Raw genomic sequence first — 16,920 nt, 5'->3', positions numbered from 1 at the left:
ACAACAATAATAATAATAATTATTATTATAAATAAAAATGTTTTTAAAAATAATGCAAAGATAAATAAAAACCAACCAGTAAATAAATGAGTAAAGGCTAAAAATGAGATAAATGCAAAGATAATAATAATAAAAAAAATAATGAAATTAGATGCTATAAATAAGATAAATGTAAAGATAAAAATAAAAATATATATATTAAATTCACAAAAAGCAAACTTGTTTGAGGAGCTTACAGGAATTTTTTGCTCAATGTTTAATAATATCCAAGTTCAATTGTGACCATGTTTGAATATCAAGACGTTTATTTCACAAAACGTTCTTGATTGATATTTTCGTGGACACTGAACTATGTTTGCACTTTTAAAAAACGACAAAAACAAAAAATAAAAATAGTTTTGTGGTTGTGAATAGTTAAATTCTCCCTTTTACAGAAATACAAAAAAGCTTGCCTTCAAATTGACATTTTATCACAGTGCTTTGGGAGAGTATTCTACAAACTTTTGACTGAAAAGTTCACATTTTCGTTCAGATCTCTCGACCTTTAGATGAAGTGTAGAGATAAATGTGTAATTAAACTCTGAAACGTTTCAATCACCAATTCAAAAGATTGCTTACATAAAGGCAAAGCTGTAATACAGTAAGGGATATCAATGCTGTTAACTTTTTTTTTGTTTGTCTCAGCTGCAAATTTGCTCCCACAGTTCACATTATAACAAATATAAAAATGAGGTGACCTACTGAGATAAAAAAATCAGTTTGAACTGTTAGACAAACGAAAGAAGTTCTTGACAAAATGGCAGATTTTTAAAACCAAAAGCCACTTTTTTTCTCTCTCTCACAAAGTCACTGAAATATTGACCCAGACTAAAGATGTTTACGCAACAACAGTGGACTAAAAACTGAAAATTATTAATCGCGTAGTATGCATGTCGCGCCAGTAGGTGGCGACTGTCACGTTGTAAAGAAATAATACTAAACGGGAGGAGTATTCCAGAAAGCAGTTTATGTTAGTTATCTGGACAAGTTTAGGGATATATGACTGGATAGCCTCTAGCCCTGTCATGATATCGAATTTTTGTTGTGTGATATATCATCACAGCAATTGTTGCTATGAGCAATATTATTATATAGAGTATAGATATTATAAATAATGTAGTCTGCATGTCAGGCCAGTAGGTGGCAATTGTCACTTTGTAAAGAAATAATACTGAACTGGGGCGTATTCAAGAAAGCAAGTTAAGTTTATGGATGATATATCATCACAGAAATTGTTGCGATGTTATTAGGTATAAATAAAGTATAAATAATGTAGTCTGCATGTCAGACCAGTAGGTGGCGACTGTTGCTTTGTAAAATAACACTACAGACCTGGGGAGAGGGGGTCGAGGCTATTCCAGATGTAGGTTATGTTGCATATCTGGATAAGTTTCGAGATACATAACTAGACCTGTCGCGATATTTTTGTCGTGCGATTATATTGTCACAGGAATGGTTGCGATTATTATCATTTTGGGATCCCTTTGATTATAAAACAGCATAGTAATGCAAATATCAACAAAAACTCTCAAGGGACAAAGACTTTTCATTTGTAAGGTTATTTAGATGAGGTAATTTGATGTTAAAAAAGTAAATGTCCAAATTTGTATCTTATAAATGTCCTAATAGGTGAATGTCCAACTATAAACTTTAACACGGATGAGGTAGAATGTGAATTTCCTTTTAAAATGGCTTTAATGTTATCAATTCACTTTACATTATTTATATTGTTTATTACATTTCTCATTAACTGTATTTAATGAATTCCAGAAATTTTATTTTGCATGATATTGGCATCAAATTCCTATTAGTTTTCTGCTCCAGGACAATTTCACATCTTTGTAAAATGTTTAGTGCGGTGCAATTTACTTAGGCATCTATAACTTTTTTCATTTTGAGCATTATAAACTCTAGATGATGGATAATAAATCCCAGAGTGTCTTCTTTCCAAAGATACATGAACTGTGAATGTAGACCAAAATATTCAGCAACTGTTACTGTTTTAGTTTGGGAAGGTCATTTTTGAGAAAGTGCCTTTGACGGTGAGGGAAAGAAGGACACTGATATAGTCTCAGAAAACATTTTACAGAAATCTTATTTTGCATGCTATCTTAATCAAATTTAAAATAGAAACTCATGAGACACTTGGCTTTCAAGTCATATGTTTTTCTAGGACATTACATTAATGCTTCCCTATGTTTGTATGGAAAAACAAATATTGAACACCATACAATTTAGTTTTTTTCTCATGACTTCTTAATGTATAGCTTTTTATATTTTTTAGCATGTAACTTCCTCCTTTACCACAGTAAAGATAAAAGCGTCTTCTTCCCAATGATACAAAATTTGTGTTTTTAGCTGACTGGAGTCAGGAACTGTTACAATTTAAAGTTAGGTAGGTGTAAATAGCCAAAATTGAGTGCTGGCTAACAAGTTTAACGTCTACCCCAACCCTAAACCCAACCGTCACAGTAATGTAAAAACGGATCTGGATCTGGAGTCTTCTCTAATATAGCTGATAACCATATGAATGGATGATAACAGCATTCTGTGCCTACTAGTACTAGGCCCTTACTGGCCCATATCTATCAGCTGATAAAATTGATAATGCCCATTTTATCGAGTGATAACATTCGGAGCAAGTTAATCCAGCGAAAAAAAAGACAAGATTTTTGGTAATCTTCAATTAAAGTTTGATAATGTGCTTCTGTGATTGGAGTGGCTATCCTTCACTAATTATGTCACTTTGACGGCTTCATTCGCAATTTTCCTTACCACAACCTTCTTACTATTCGTTTGCTATCAGGGAATAATGCGCAAAAAAGCCACACCCCCTACTTAATATTCCATTTCAACAGGGAGTCCTTCAACATAGGAAACTTTAACACAGACTTTAAATGGACTTTGTTGATACACATTCCTAATATGCAAACGCATGACATCACCATTTTGACAAAATCAGGATTTATAGCTTACTCATAGACACCAAAAGCTTGTTTTCAGGCCAAAACTCATAAAATATTTTCAGTTTTTAGTTGAAATTGTTGTGTAAACATACCCATAATTACACACAAAGGAAATACACTGGGAGAGAAATGGTGGCTTTTTCTCCGGCTTGCCTTTATGCTCTTTGTTCTGCGATTTTCAAAAAAGTTGCTCCGTATTTCTCTTCCAAGCATGTTTTCGGTGACTTGTACTGTAACTCTAGTCTTATTATTCCACACAGATTGTAACAAACAAGACACCCATGCAAATCTGAGCTCCTTAGAAAACTATTAACAATGACAGTGTTTCGAAATTACAAAAGAAGCAAAAAAAAAAAAAGTAAAACTGTCACCCTTTAAAATTGTGATACCTCTGTACACATTATTACAACACGCCTCCGCTTTTCTTCCTGGCGTTTTCAGACACTCGTGCAGTTGGGGATCTCCCTTGTGCTTTCACAGGTGTGGATCACACCGCCTACATGCCAAAGAGACAGAAAATACACATCAGCCTTCACAATTCATCTTCGACAAGTCAGAATTGACTATTAATTATCTCAACATATGTCTATGGGTGATTATACATGTCATTTAGAAGAGCTTTCTTCGACTTTATCCTGCCCAAATGCGACTATATATTACTCAGCTAGACTGGATATATTCAGTTTTCCACCCATTAAATATTTATCCTGGCCTAGGCCAACAACAGAATGTAAAGCAGGCTTGAATTTGAACCACTAAGTCAGAAATCCAGGCAAAAATAAATCATCCTTCTATTAAACACTCGGAGAAACAGTATAGTGTAATTTATGACTCGGAATGTTGCATGTTTATTCACGGCACTTGTTGTTATCAGACTGACCCCGATTTGACCCCTTTTATGGTTTAATCAGTGCTCTTTTATAATCATTGCTTAACAGCGCCAATTAAATATTAATTTGCAGTTATTAAGCAATTACACGATCACAGGCGCATCCACTTGGGAAATAAGGACACTTGGGCCCACCATGGATATAGTCCTCATTAGCATGCATTATGTGTCAGATTAGGAACTCTGCTGATTCCGAGGGCTGTTTTTTTTTTTTTTTTTTTTTTGGTCTGAAACACTTCTGAAGCTGAATGATTCATATTTTTAGCGTCACGGAAAGCCTCGCCACCACAGCAGTTGTTTTATTATAGCACGCAGTTCTGTGACTCAAATATTCCTGAGGCGGTAAAAAGACTAAAGCTGGAAAACAATGAACTTTTCCTGTTATTCCTCTTTGTTCTTGAGAACAAATCAGTCTAAGAATACTAGAAGAGTTCAAGTATTTAGAAATCTGCCATAAAATTGGTGTAATTTTTGCTAGGCCCCGCCTTACAAAGTTACAAACCAATCCCACTTAGCAACTGTTACCATGTGCCATATTAGCCATGTGTTTGTATTTAATTTTAATGTATTATGTTTATACAGTTTTATATTGTATTATGTTTATTTTTATTTGCTCGATTATGGGAAAAATCATAATCACAATTATTTTGGTCATATTTGTAATCCAGATTATACAAAACGATTATCAGTTAAACTCAAACAATTATTTTATAAATATTTCCCAAATGATGTTTAACAAAGCAAGGAAGTTTTCGCAGTATTTCCTATAATATTTTTTCTTCTGGAGAATGTCTTATTTATTTTATTTTGGCAAGAATAAAAGCAGGTTTAAATATTTTGTAACCGATTTTAAGGTCAATATTATTAGCCTCCTTAAGCAATATATATTTTTTTTGATTGTCTGCAAAAAAAAACTATACAATGAATAACTAAATAACTAAGCAATGCCTAATTACTCTAAGCCTTTGAATCACAATTTAATCTGAATATTAGTATCTTGAAACATATCTAGTAAAATATTATTTACTGTCATCATAGCAAAGATAAAAGAAATCTGTTATTAGAAATGTCTCATTAAATCTATTATGTTTAGAAATGGGTTGAAACAAAATCTTCTTTCCGTTAAACAGAAATTGGGGGAATGGGTCGCTAAAAATTCCGACTTCAAATACAGTTATTTTCTTCCCTTTAAATAAGAAAAGGGAAATAAGTACAATAGAATAAAAATATGAAACAAACTGTGCTTTAAGCATCTTAAACTTAATTATAGCTACAAAAGTCCTTCAGTTAAGAGCAGTGAGGGTTTTTCCTCTTTTCTTGTTTAATTAACGATTAAAACAGTCGATAGCAGGAGTATTGCGCGCTGTCACTTTAAGAGCAGTACGCTTCTGATTATTGATTTCATTTTCACGTGTCTTTTGATTCCCAACTCGTTTGTTTATTACATAAATGAGAGTTAATATGAATAATTACTAAACACCGCATTTCGAAATTTGCATATTTGACCATTAAAGCGCTCACACTAAGATGAATTCAGATGTCATTTTAAACTGTGATTTTAAAACTGAATGGAAGTACCTGTGCATTGAACAGTTAATCGCATACCTGCCAGCCAATGTGAGTCAAGAACCGACCATGGAAAAACATATTTACAGTGCTTACAGAAAATCATCATACACCTTTAAAATAATTATTTTATTTGACATGAAATCAAATCAAATTACAAATAACTTTTCCAGCCCTGGAAATGTTTCTGTAGCCTTTTCCCAAACTGTGCCTTTTTACAAATCTATCCTGAAGGTCTTTTGAAAGCATACAGTATGTGTAAATGCTTTCATGTGATGTGAGTAAAGATAAATCAGGTAAAAGTAGATCACAATCATACACAATGTATAAAATAAACATTTAAAACTGTATTTAGGATGTTTTCTTTTAACCAGTCTTAAATAACCCATCACTAAATACCCAAATACCCCTAAATTACAAAACTGACAAGTGCATGAGGAGACGTTTTATTAATTACCTAATTAATATTGTTACTTTTAAAAAGCCTCGACTCACGTTTGGCACGGGCCTCCAGCTCTTTCTCCATCAGCTCCTTCTGGGTGGAGAATTCACTCAGGGTGATTTTTGGTGTGGCGTCATTCTGGCCCACCGTATTGATCATCTCCTGCTCCTTCTCATGATTCACCTCCGCGTAGATGTTGATCCAGGGGATTTTTCTGCAAAACAAGGCTTTCGTTGAGAACAGTCATACATTTTAGGAAAGATATAATTATTACAATGGGGTTATACAGTTGAATTATTAATCCTCCTCTATATTTTTTTGCCAATTTATCTTTAAAGCAAAGAAGATTTTTTCTACTAACTGATTTATTTTATCTTTGCAATGATGACAGTACATAATATTTTACTATATATTACAAGATAGTAGTATTCAGCTTAAAGTTCAATTTAAAGGCTTAACTAGGATAATTTGGTTAAAGTTAGGGTAATTAGGCTTTATAATGATGGTTTATTCCAGGGGTGTCCAAACTCGGTCCTGGAGGGCCGTTTTCCTGCTGAGTTTATCTCCATTTTGCTTCAACACACCTGCCAGGGAGTTTCTAGTATATCTAGTAGGAGCTTGATTAGCTGTTTTAGGTGTGTTTGATTAGGGTTGGAGCTAAACTCTCCAGGACACCGGACTGAATTTGGACACCCCTGGTGTATTCTGTAGACAATCCAAAAAATTAATAAATAAATAAAAAAATTGCTCAAAGTGCTTAATACTATACTTATTTTTTTTTTTTTTGTAAATAAATTGAAACTGCTGGAACTGGAAACTAAGATGTTCTCCAGAAAAAAATAAATTAAAATAAATAAAATAATATATATATATATATATATATATATATATATATATATATATATATATATATATATATATATATATATATATATATATATATATATATATATATATATATATATATTAGGAAATACTGTGGAAAAAAGCCTTGCTCCGTTAATAATCATTTAAGAAATATAAAAAAAAATAAAATAAGAAAAAAAACAATCACAGGAGGGCAAATAATTCTGACTTCAACTGTACTCTAATTTTGAATGTATACATTTAAATGTGCCCTATAATGAATTGGACATACTGTGGGCCTCAGACATCACTGTTTCCTTGTTTTTTATGTAAATTACATGAGTGTAAAACCCCAGTGGACAACAGGCCAATCAGAGAACAAAACAAACTGTGATGAGAATAACAGGCCATACCCTGTGCATTTTGTATGTCTACTTCAGGTCATTCATCCGGACCTGATGAGCAGCCATGTCATCAAGCTCTGAGATCATAAAAATGCACGCCTCAAGCTGTGTTTGATAAGCAACGACGTTTTCTAGTGAGAAAACATCGATAATTTTCCTCCCTTAGTTATTTTAAGAGTACATTTCACTTACTATGTATGTGGGACTTTTATTTTGAAAATGTGAGCACCAATTTGTTTACGGTGCCATACTGGGCATTTAGAGCACAAAGCACTTTCAAACTGGCCTCAGGACACAAAATGCAAGATTTACAGACAATACATTTATTTATCCCCACTCTGAAGTGGCATAAGGCATGTTTAGTTGCATCTTTTGTTAATTTATCACATTTATTGAGAAATTTGATGCACATGTTTCAACAAAATCATGTAGACTGCTAAATCGTGTCTAGTGACTCTGCTCAAATGTCATTTGTTCATGCAGAGGTTGAAATTAATTCCTGGTGTGCCATACATCTCTATCACTCTCTTTTGTCAAGTTTAATTATAATTTAGCCTTTATCCACAACAGATCTGGTAAGCAAAATAGATTAATGTTGCTGTGATTGGGTTTATATGTGTCCGTGGTCAGCTTACATCATGCTCTCTCTCTGTGTGTGTGTGTGTATTGACCCTATTCTAAAATGCGGAAGTGTGCCTGTTTTTGTGATTGTTTTAGAACTTCTGATTCAGTCAATTATGGGAGAAATGACAAGTATTAATAAACGTCAGAAAACGGTCAAACTACTTGCTCTACAAGCAAATGTTTGCATAACTATACAGACCAAGTAGAATAATATAATAAGGAAACATCAGATTGTAACATTAAACAGCGAAACAAGCAGTTTTTATGTCAAAAATAAATGAGTGAAGTCTCAAGCCAAAAAGATTCAAATGGCTGCGCCCACTCGTCGGCGAAAAATAAGGTGAATAAGAGTGGCACGTCAGAGTGGAGCTCATTAACATTCATGCTATAAACCATATATGGTCAATCATGGACCTCCTAACTCTATGGGTATTTTATGGAGTAATAAATAAGCTTATAAAAGCGTTTCTGGAGATTTTTTGAAATTGCCAAAGCAATAAACCTACCATGTAGATATCACAGAACAATTTAATTTACTAAACCTATGCAGTATGTGGCACCTTTATAAAAAAATAAAAAATAAATTAGCTGCAGTTCACAAAATGACCACTGGGGTCACTATTAACAAAAATTTTTAACCTTACTGTTAGAGTTTTTTTTTTTTTAAATCAATATAAATTAAAATCTAACTGCTGAAAAATACACGTGAAAAAACAAAAAACATGTTTGTTTTTACACATATTTAAGCAGCAAATTGGCATAACGCGCATGACGACACTAGGTGAGGGTTAAACTTGTTAAACTGCTGTTAAACACTGTATGAATGCAATCACACTCCTTTGTATTCCTGAAATAATGACAATGATAATTGCCGACTGTATTTAATAGCTCCTAGAGAAAAAGTCGCTCAGGCAATCAGAGTTAGCGAGACGCATTCAACACTCGTCTTGATAACACAGCGAGACAACCTGGAACGAATTATGAAGATGCTTTCTTAATTTGCCCAAATATAATGTCTTACGCTTTTCCAAGCTCATATTTTATATTTATGAATTAAAATCAACGTCTTTTCCTTCCCTTAAAAAAAATACTATTCATTTTGTGAGCTAATTGCTTTGTTTTCCGAGTGTTACATTTCCATAAATATGCTTCCTTTTTAAATGACTTGTGGGGAGAAAAAAAATGATATCCATTATTAATGATTGTTTCAACATTTCCCCGAGTCTTTTCCATTTAAATTATTTTGAGACCAAATAAATTATTCAAAGTGTTACAAAACAGTTTTCCAGTAGAGAAACCACAGCTGCATATTAAACAATACATTGATATTTCCCTGCACTTTCACAGCGATGCTTTTTCTCCCACCATACGCTAACTAATAACTAGATCTCACAACTGGCGTGAGCAAAAATAGCATGACAGATGCAAAAGAAAGTTGCTCCCGATTTCCATCCCATCAAGTCGTACTTTATATTTCATCTTTATATATAGATAAACGGAAGCGGGGACTGTGAGGCTGCGTGGAAAGAGATGAAGTTCAATGGCTCGGCTCCTAGTAAAGAGGAATGAAGGCTGTAAAAGCTGTTTGTCTGGATGTACCTCTTAAATTTGTAGATGAGAAATACGGCTAAACCCAGGAACACCACGGACAGAAGCATCAGCATGGCGGAACTGCTGTGTCTTGGGATTGAGTCCACCAGTGGAGCTGTAACAGACCAAACATAAACCTTATTGAACACCATAACTAATATTATATCATGCTTCTTATTCACTACCTGACAAATGCTGAGTCGCCTATCCAAGTTGTAGAAAGAACAAATAATAACTTGACTTCCAGCAGATCGTTTGATATCAGAAGTGGCTTATATGAAAGGCAAAGGCCTCTAGATTATGTTTGTTTTCCCAAAATAGAATATGATCATGCCTTGATTTTTAATGATTTAATTAGGACAGAAAGGTTTTAATTTTTAATTTTAGAAAAATTGTACAGTATAGAATATAAAGTCATGGTGCAGTGGGAAAAAATAATATTGTGTTTGACTCCTATGAGCATGGAGGATGCCTCCTCCTTCTTCTGACCCCAGACGCTTAATAATGTTCATGTCTGGTGAGTAGGCTGGCCAATCCTGGAGCACCTTGACCTTCTTTGCTTTCAGGAACTTTGATGTGGAGGCTGAAGTATGAGAAGGAGCACTATCCTGTAAAGAGTTTGCCCTCTGCTGTGGTTTGTAATGTAATGGGCAGCACAAATGTCTTGATACCTCAGGCTGTTTATGTTGCCATCCACTCTGCAGATCTCTCGCACACCCCATTACTGAATGTAACCCCAAACCATGAGTTTTCCTTCACCAAACCTGAGTAATTTCTGTGAGTCTTGGGTCCATGTGGGTTCCAATAGGCCTTCTGCAGTATTTGTAATGATTGGGATACAATTCAACAGATGATTCATTAGAAATATCTTCCTTCTGCCACTTTTCCAACTGATCAATTAGAAGTCAAGTTATTATTTGTTGCTCTTACAACTGGGATCGATGACAAGACTTTTGTGAGGTAGTGTACAATAATAACATTAAAAAGTGTTGGAACATTAAGGTGTTTGCTTGATGACAGCAAAGACATTTGATTGATGGGAAGTGATAGTGAAGATATTAATTAAACAATTTTAAAAAGTTGTATTTGTAAATAAATGAACTTTTAAAGAGACAAGAGTACCCAGAAATGGAAAAATATTAATTTAAAATGGTTAAATTGCTCATGCTCAGGTCATTCAAGATAAATTGTATAAAACAAATAATGCAACATTAACAAAAGAAAAATTTAATTAAAGTAAAATAAAATGAAAAGATGACATAAATACAATAAAAACTTAAATAAAAAATAATAAAATAAAAATGACATGAATAAAATAAAAACTAAACAAAAAATAAAATAAAAATGAAATGAATAAAACAAAATAAAAACTGAAACTAAAAATAAAAATGAAATTAATAAAATAAAATAAAAACTAAAACTAAAAAGTTAATAAAATAAAATGAAGTACAATAAAAAAATAAACGAAATGAAATAAAATTATATTATCTGCTACTAAAATAAAAAACTAAATAAAACTCTTTAGTTCAGTTCACTGTTTCTATTTACTGTATTATTACTTTAAAACTGAAATGTTTTTTTCTAAACTATCAAAACATCTTCAACATCCAAATCAGAAAACAATTTCTATCAATATTGTCTAAACCACAGGTGTCAAACTCAGTTCCTGGAGACTGAACAAACCCTCCACACACAGTGCTCCAACACACTTAAGCTGCGGCCAGGGGCGGATTTTATCAATAACAATGTAAGCAGCTGCTTATTTATTAAGGGCCCCAGGACATCTGAGGGCCCTCAATAAATATCTAGAAGTGTAATTTTAATATATATATATATACACACACACACACACACACACACACACACACACACACATTTTCTATCATATTTTGTATAGTGAGAGTCCAACAAATACATTTTTACATCATTAAAATATTAATATAAAATAAAACAATGTTATTATAATGATGTAATGTCATGTAAATACAGTATTTGCTTTGTTTTGTTTTTTTTTCTCTCTAAAATGTATTGTTTTTAGTTGCAAATTCATTTCAAGAAAAAAATCATTTAAAATGTAAAGATTGCATTAGGATTAAATGTAGAAAAGAAGATTGAGGGACATAAAAAACAGCTAAATAAATAAAAATGGAAAAAATTAAAAAATGAAAAAAATTAAAAGTAGAAAGAGTGCATTTCAGGACTTGGGTCCCATGGCTGGAGTTGCTCAGGGCCCCCAAAGTACTAAATACGTCTCTGGCCACGGTCACACAGGACTTTTTTGCCCCATAGACCTCGATTCATGCGCTTGTGAATGAACAGTGTCAGACCTGAAACGCAAACTTTTGCAACAAGTTTCAAGCTTGGTGAACTCTGATCTGCAAAATTGCATCACATGACTACACGAGACCAATCGAAGATCAAAACATGACCTCTTGGACAGCAGAGACCAATCGTTTGCTTTTTTTTCCCTCTTTTCACAACGACGTACAACAGAACTCAAACTCTAGTGTGACCGCAGCATCGACTTTAGGTTTCGAACAAGCCTGAAGGACTTAATATGTATGTTCAGTTGTGTTTAATTAGGGTTGGAATCAAACTCCGCAGAGCTGCGGCCCTCCAGGAGTTTGACATGATCTAAACAATGGTCTGATTTTAGCGAATGTCTATCATATTGTTTAAGCAATTTTAGAATTTTCTAATATTTCTCAATGTTTTAAAATACTAAAAAGGCTTAAATTATTTATGTTATATCTGCAGACCAACATTTTTATCATTAAGCATTGTTAAAGCACATATCAAGGCTCCAAAATTCAATTTAAAAGCATACAGTAAATAAACTGAAAGCACCTAGTTTGAAAATGAGCTGCTTATAAAACCAATTTATAATCTGTTTCCTCCGAGGACGACACTTATATGAATGATAACTGATGAAATATTGAACACAGAACCACATGATGCACTACCTCCTCTCAGCATTGCCTTCAACATAACAAGGTTTCCCAGTTAATTGTGTCCAATAACAATATATTCACGATATCAATTTCAAAAGGGAACCTATAAAATTGAATTTCATGGAGATGCAACACCTTTTATCTTGCATAAATGAAAGAATAACTGATTCTGGATCAGCGCAGCGCATCTCCTGTCTCATAATTTCCACAAAACCCCCCCTTTAGCTCTTCCCCAGGGGATTTCTACCAATTGTTGGCCTGTTTTCAGAATCGCTGATGGGAGCCTTACACCCACTGGCTGTATATTTCCCTGGGGTCCGTGTTGTTGAAAGACAGGCCCATGAATCCTCTGACCTTTTGGTGAGAATCTTGAACGCTTTCCAGAACTTTGAGTACAAAAATGGGGAAAGAAATGGAGCGAGGCGGCCGGTGTTTTGCAGTGCGAGTGGGTAATAGCACAAAGTCACATGTCAGTAACAGAGAGTTTATTTTCTGGCTGATGCTGCCAGCGTTGCAACTTACTATTACAAATGTTTAGCTTTGCTAGGGCCAGACACTGCAGGCAAACACAGTTTTTTGATGAACCTAACAATTTTGAGATGACTTTTTCAGTCCAATGAAATAAAACATCTAAAATACATTTTTTTAAAGTGTTTATTTTGTAGTGCTTTATGTCTAATTTTTACATACTGGAATGTTTATACAGAACATCATTTACCTGATTATTATTATATATGACAACAATATCAGATTTTTTGATTTGTTTGTTTCATTTTTCTACGTGGAGTGGTAAAAATTTAAGCCAAACAAGAGAAGACTTCATCCACTTGACTTGTTTCACATTTACACGTAACATTTTGGAAAACTTGTAATGCAAAAAAATAATAAATAATAATAATAATAATGTTTTCAGTTTTATACTGCAATACTTTAACTGCTGAAATTGTGTGAGACGTTTTTATTTAATATCAATACCAATAATATAAACAATAATACAAGAAATGTATATGCAAAATGTTTCTAATTGTATATATTTGTATTACGTTTAATTTCATTAGTATTTATTTATTATTTTATTTATTATTTTTATTTAATTGATATTTTTTATTTAATATCAGTTACTTTTCAGTTATTTTTGATTTATTATTTTATTTCATTTTATTTATTTTTTAATTGAAAAAGTTCTTGTTTTATATTTACACTTAGCATTTTAGAAAACTTGTAATACAAAAAATGCTTGCCATTTTTAATGCAATCATTCAACTGTTGAAATTGCGGGTTAAACTTTTATTTAACTTTTAATATCATTTAACTAGTATTTATTCATTGTTTTATTAATTGTTTTTTAGTTAATTTTTAATTTAATTAATATTTTTTACTTTAAATTTATTTTCATTTTTTTTTCTTTTTAATTTAATTTAATTTAATTTAATTTAATTTAATTTAATTTAATTTAATTTAATTTAATTTAATTTAATTTAATTTAATTGTTGTTTTCAATGCCCCCTCCATGTCTTGCCATAGGTAATAAAATGAATGGCAAAATTGTATTCAAAAGTCAACACTTGAGGTGCATTAAACCTTGTAAACCTATGACTTTTTATTTTTTATTTAATTTATTGTTTTACTTTTTTTGTTTTTACTTTTATATTTAATTTTATATATTATATATATTATATTTTATTAAATTAAATAAAATTTCTTTAAAAAATTATTTCATTTAATTGTTCTTTAATTGTATTTAGTTTTAATTTAATTGATTTAATTTTTAAATTTTTACTTACATTTTTATTAAACAAATTAATTTAATATTACATTTTTATGCCATTTAATTGAGTTTTTATTTGATTGTATTTAATATTATTTTTCATAATTTTATTTATTATTTATTTTACTTTTAATTAATTTCTTTTTAATTAAATTTTTATTTATTTTTGTTTGTTTTACTTCAACATTTTATTTCATTTAATAAAATTTTATTTTAAATTAAATTCAGTTTAATTTAGCAATTTTTTCATTTAATTTATTTTTTAATATTTATTTCATTGTATTTGCTTTTATTTTCTTATTCTGAATTTAATATAATTTAATTTAGTATTAAATCTGTATTAAATTCTCCCTCTATGTCTTGCCATAAGTAACAGAATGTCAACAGAAGTCAAATTTGTTGACTGCTAAAAATATGACAAACGGTGATCTATAAGATGGATGATGTTAAGTATTTGGTAAATTCAGATTTAAAGTTAAGATAAAAATAATTTAACTGTTCAAACAAAAACAACAAACCAAAAAAAACCTAATTCTTTTCAATGGAGGCTGTTTTTTTCTTCCTCAAAAGTGAGGAGATCTTTCGAGCCATGATTGCTGGAGAGCAATTATCCAATTATCTTCCATAAGGCTTTCAGCATCACTGGTGGAGCATAAAAGCCCAATCTTTCAACAATATATAGTGCTGACAAGTCTCCGCTCTCAAGAAAGCAATCAAAGTAATTACCCAGAACAATCTAGGAAACGCTATATAACACCCAACAGAGTCTAGAGAAGGAAATCAGCTGAAAGACCAATATGTAATCAAATATAAGCAGCGGCGCCTTACGCTTATCAAGCAAATCATATCAAAATAGCTGGAGACAGAGTGTCATGCAACGGTTACTTACCTAAAGTTAATTGTGTGATGTAAACGATGACGCGGGAGCCAGGCTTCAACTCAAACTCCACTGAAATCTGATTTAATGCATTGACCAGGATTTCAGATATCTAGGAAGCAAACAGCATTGAGAAGAGTTACAAATATATGTTTGAATTCTAGATTGTCTAATGGAAATTTGAAATTCTGCCCTGCTTTGAAAGCTTTGACTGCTTGGATGGTGAATAAAATAATGTATTACTAAATTTATGGTAAATCTAATGCCCATGTTATGCCATAAAATAAATAAATAATTAAATAAATAAATAAATAAAATTAGAAAATAAATTTAAAATGAAAAAACCAAAATTCAATTAAAATGTTATCCCTCATGTTCAAGTAAAATAAAAAAAAATAAAATTATAAAATAAATTTAAATTAAATTCAAATTATAAAATTAAATGCAATTAAAAAGTTATTCCTCGTGTTCTATTAAAGTAAAAAAATAAAAAAGTAACAAAATTACAAAATTAAAGTAAATGAAAATTATATAGATAATTCAATTAAAAAGCTACCCCTCATGTTCAAGTAAAATTAAATTAAATTATTATTTTGTGTTCTATTAAAATACAAAAAATTAAAAAATTAAAATTCCAAAATTAAAGTAAATAAAAATTATATAGATAATTCAATTAAAAAGCTACCCCTCATGTTCAAGTAAAATTAAATTAAATTATTATTTTGTGTTCTATTAAAATACAAAAAATTAAAAAATTAAAATTCCAAAATTAAAGTAAATAAAAATTATATAGATAATTCAATTAAAAAGCTACCCCTCATGTTCAAGTAAAATAAAATTAAATAAAATTATTGTTATTTTTTTTTATTTAAGTTGTCACTTATGTTCAAGTACAATAAAATAAACCCAAATTAACAATACTTAAATCATCTCTCGTGTCCATAAAAAAAAAACAAATGTGCTGCAGGCTTGCATTAACAATTGTAAAAAATAGTGTTAGATAAAGATGCACAAATTAATCTCTATTGTAAGTTTCTGATAGATAAAATCAATAACAATAACATTTGCAAAATAATCAAACCTTGTTATTCCTAAATAACTTTTAGGAACTTTTATTTTGACAACACCAATTATGTAATATTTGTTTTAACCATTGTTATAAAAACATGCATGGCCTGACTATAAAATAAGGTTCCATTCATGTTAGTTAATGAAATAAAACTAACTAAAATGAATTAATAATAGATAATATATATTCTGCATTTAGTAATCATATTTACTTAATTTCAATATTTAATGCCTTATTAAAATCCAAAGCTGTGTTATTAAAAATACTCAATGTGCTATATAATAAATAAATAAATAATATTGTTCCCAAAAAACTCAAGAATTGTAATTATCAGTAACGCCCTAATACCACTCAAACATCCTTGTAACGATTAATCTTCCCAAAAACCAATCAAACACCCTAATAACTAATGATCAATGCCCTAAAACCACTCAAACGCCCTAATAACTAATGGCCAATGCTCTAATACCACTTAAACACCTTAGTAACGAATGATCAATGTCCTAAAACCGCTCAAACACCCTAGTTAATAACAATCAATGCCCTAAAACCACTTAACCACCCTTAGTAACTAGTGGCCAATGGCTTAAAACCACCCGAACACCCTAGTAACTAGCGATTAATGTCCTAAAACCACTCAAAACCCTAGTAACAATCAATGCCCTTAAACCACTAAACACCCTATTAACTAACATCCAATGCCCGAAAACCAATCGAACACCCTTAGTAACTAGCAATAAATGCCCTAAAACCACTCAAACACCATACTACCTAACTTTTAATGCCCTAAAACCCCTCAAACACTCTAGTAAGAAATGATCAATGCTCTAAAACCACTCAAGCGCCATAGTAAATAACGATCAATGCCCTAAAACCACTCAAACACCCT

General features: G+C 31.3%; 1 protein-coding gene across 1 annotated transcript in view; it reads right to left on the bottom strand.

Annotated features, from left to right (window-relative positions):
* Positions 1 to 282: 282 nt before the first annotated feature.
* The window catches only part of sorcs3a (sortilin related VPS10 domain containing receptor 3a), a 412,976-nt gene continuing 396,338 nt past the window's right edge, over positions 283 to 16,920 (bottom strand). The window contains exons 24-27 of the mRNA XM_021477188.3: positions 14,975 to 15,074; positions 9,376 to 9,481; positions 5,956 to 6,116; positions 283 to 3,501 (exon numbers count right to left, since the gene is read on the bottom strand). Coding sequence (XP_021332863.2) covers positions 3,443 to 3,501; positions 5,956 to 6,116; positions 9,376 to 9,481; positions 14,975 to 15,074 — 426 coding nt within the window. The 3' untranslated portion in view covers positions 283 to 3,442. The remainder of the gene's footprint in view (positions 3,502 to 5,955; positions 6,117 to 9,375; positions 9,482 to 14,974; positions 15,075 to 16,920) is intronic.

This window comes from Danio rerio, chromosome 1 (genome assembly GCF_049306965.1).
Source record: "Danio rerio strain Tuebingen ecotype United States chromosome 1, GRCz12tu, whole genome shotgun sequence".
In the NCBI taxonomy this organism is placed as follows: Eukaryota; Metazoa; Chordata; class Actinopteri; order Cypriniformes; family Danionidae; genus Danio; species Danio rerio.
The sequence above is the reverse complement of the archived record's forward strand: the minus strand, read 5'-3'. Positions and strand labels throughout refer to the sequence as shown.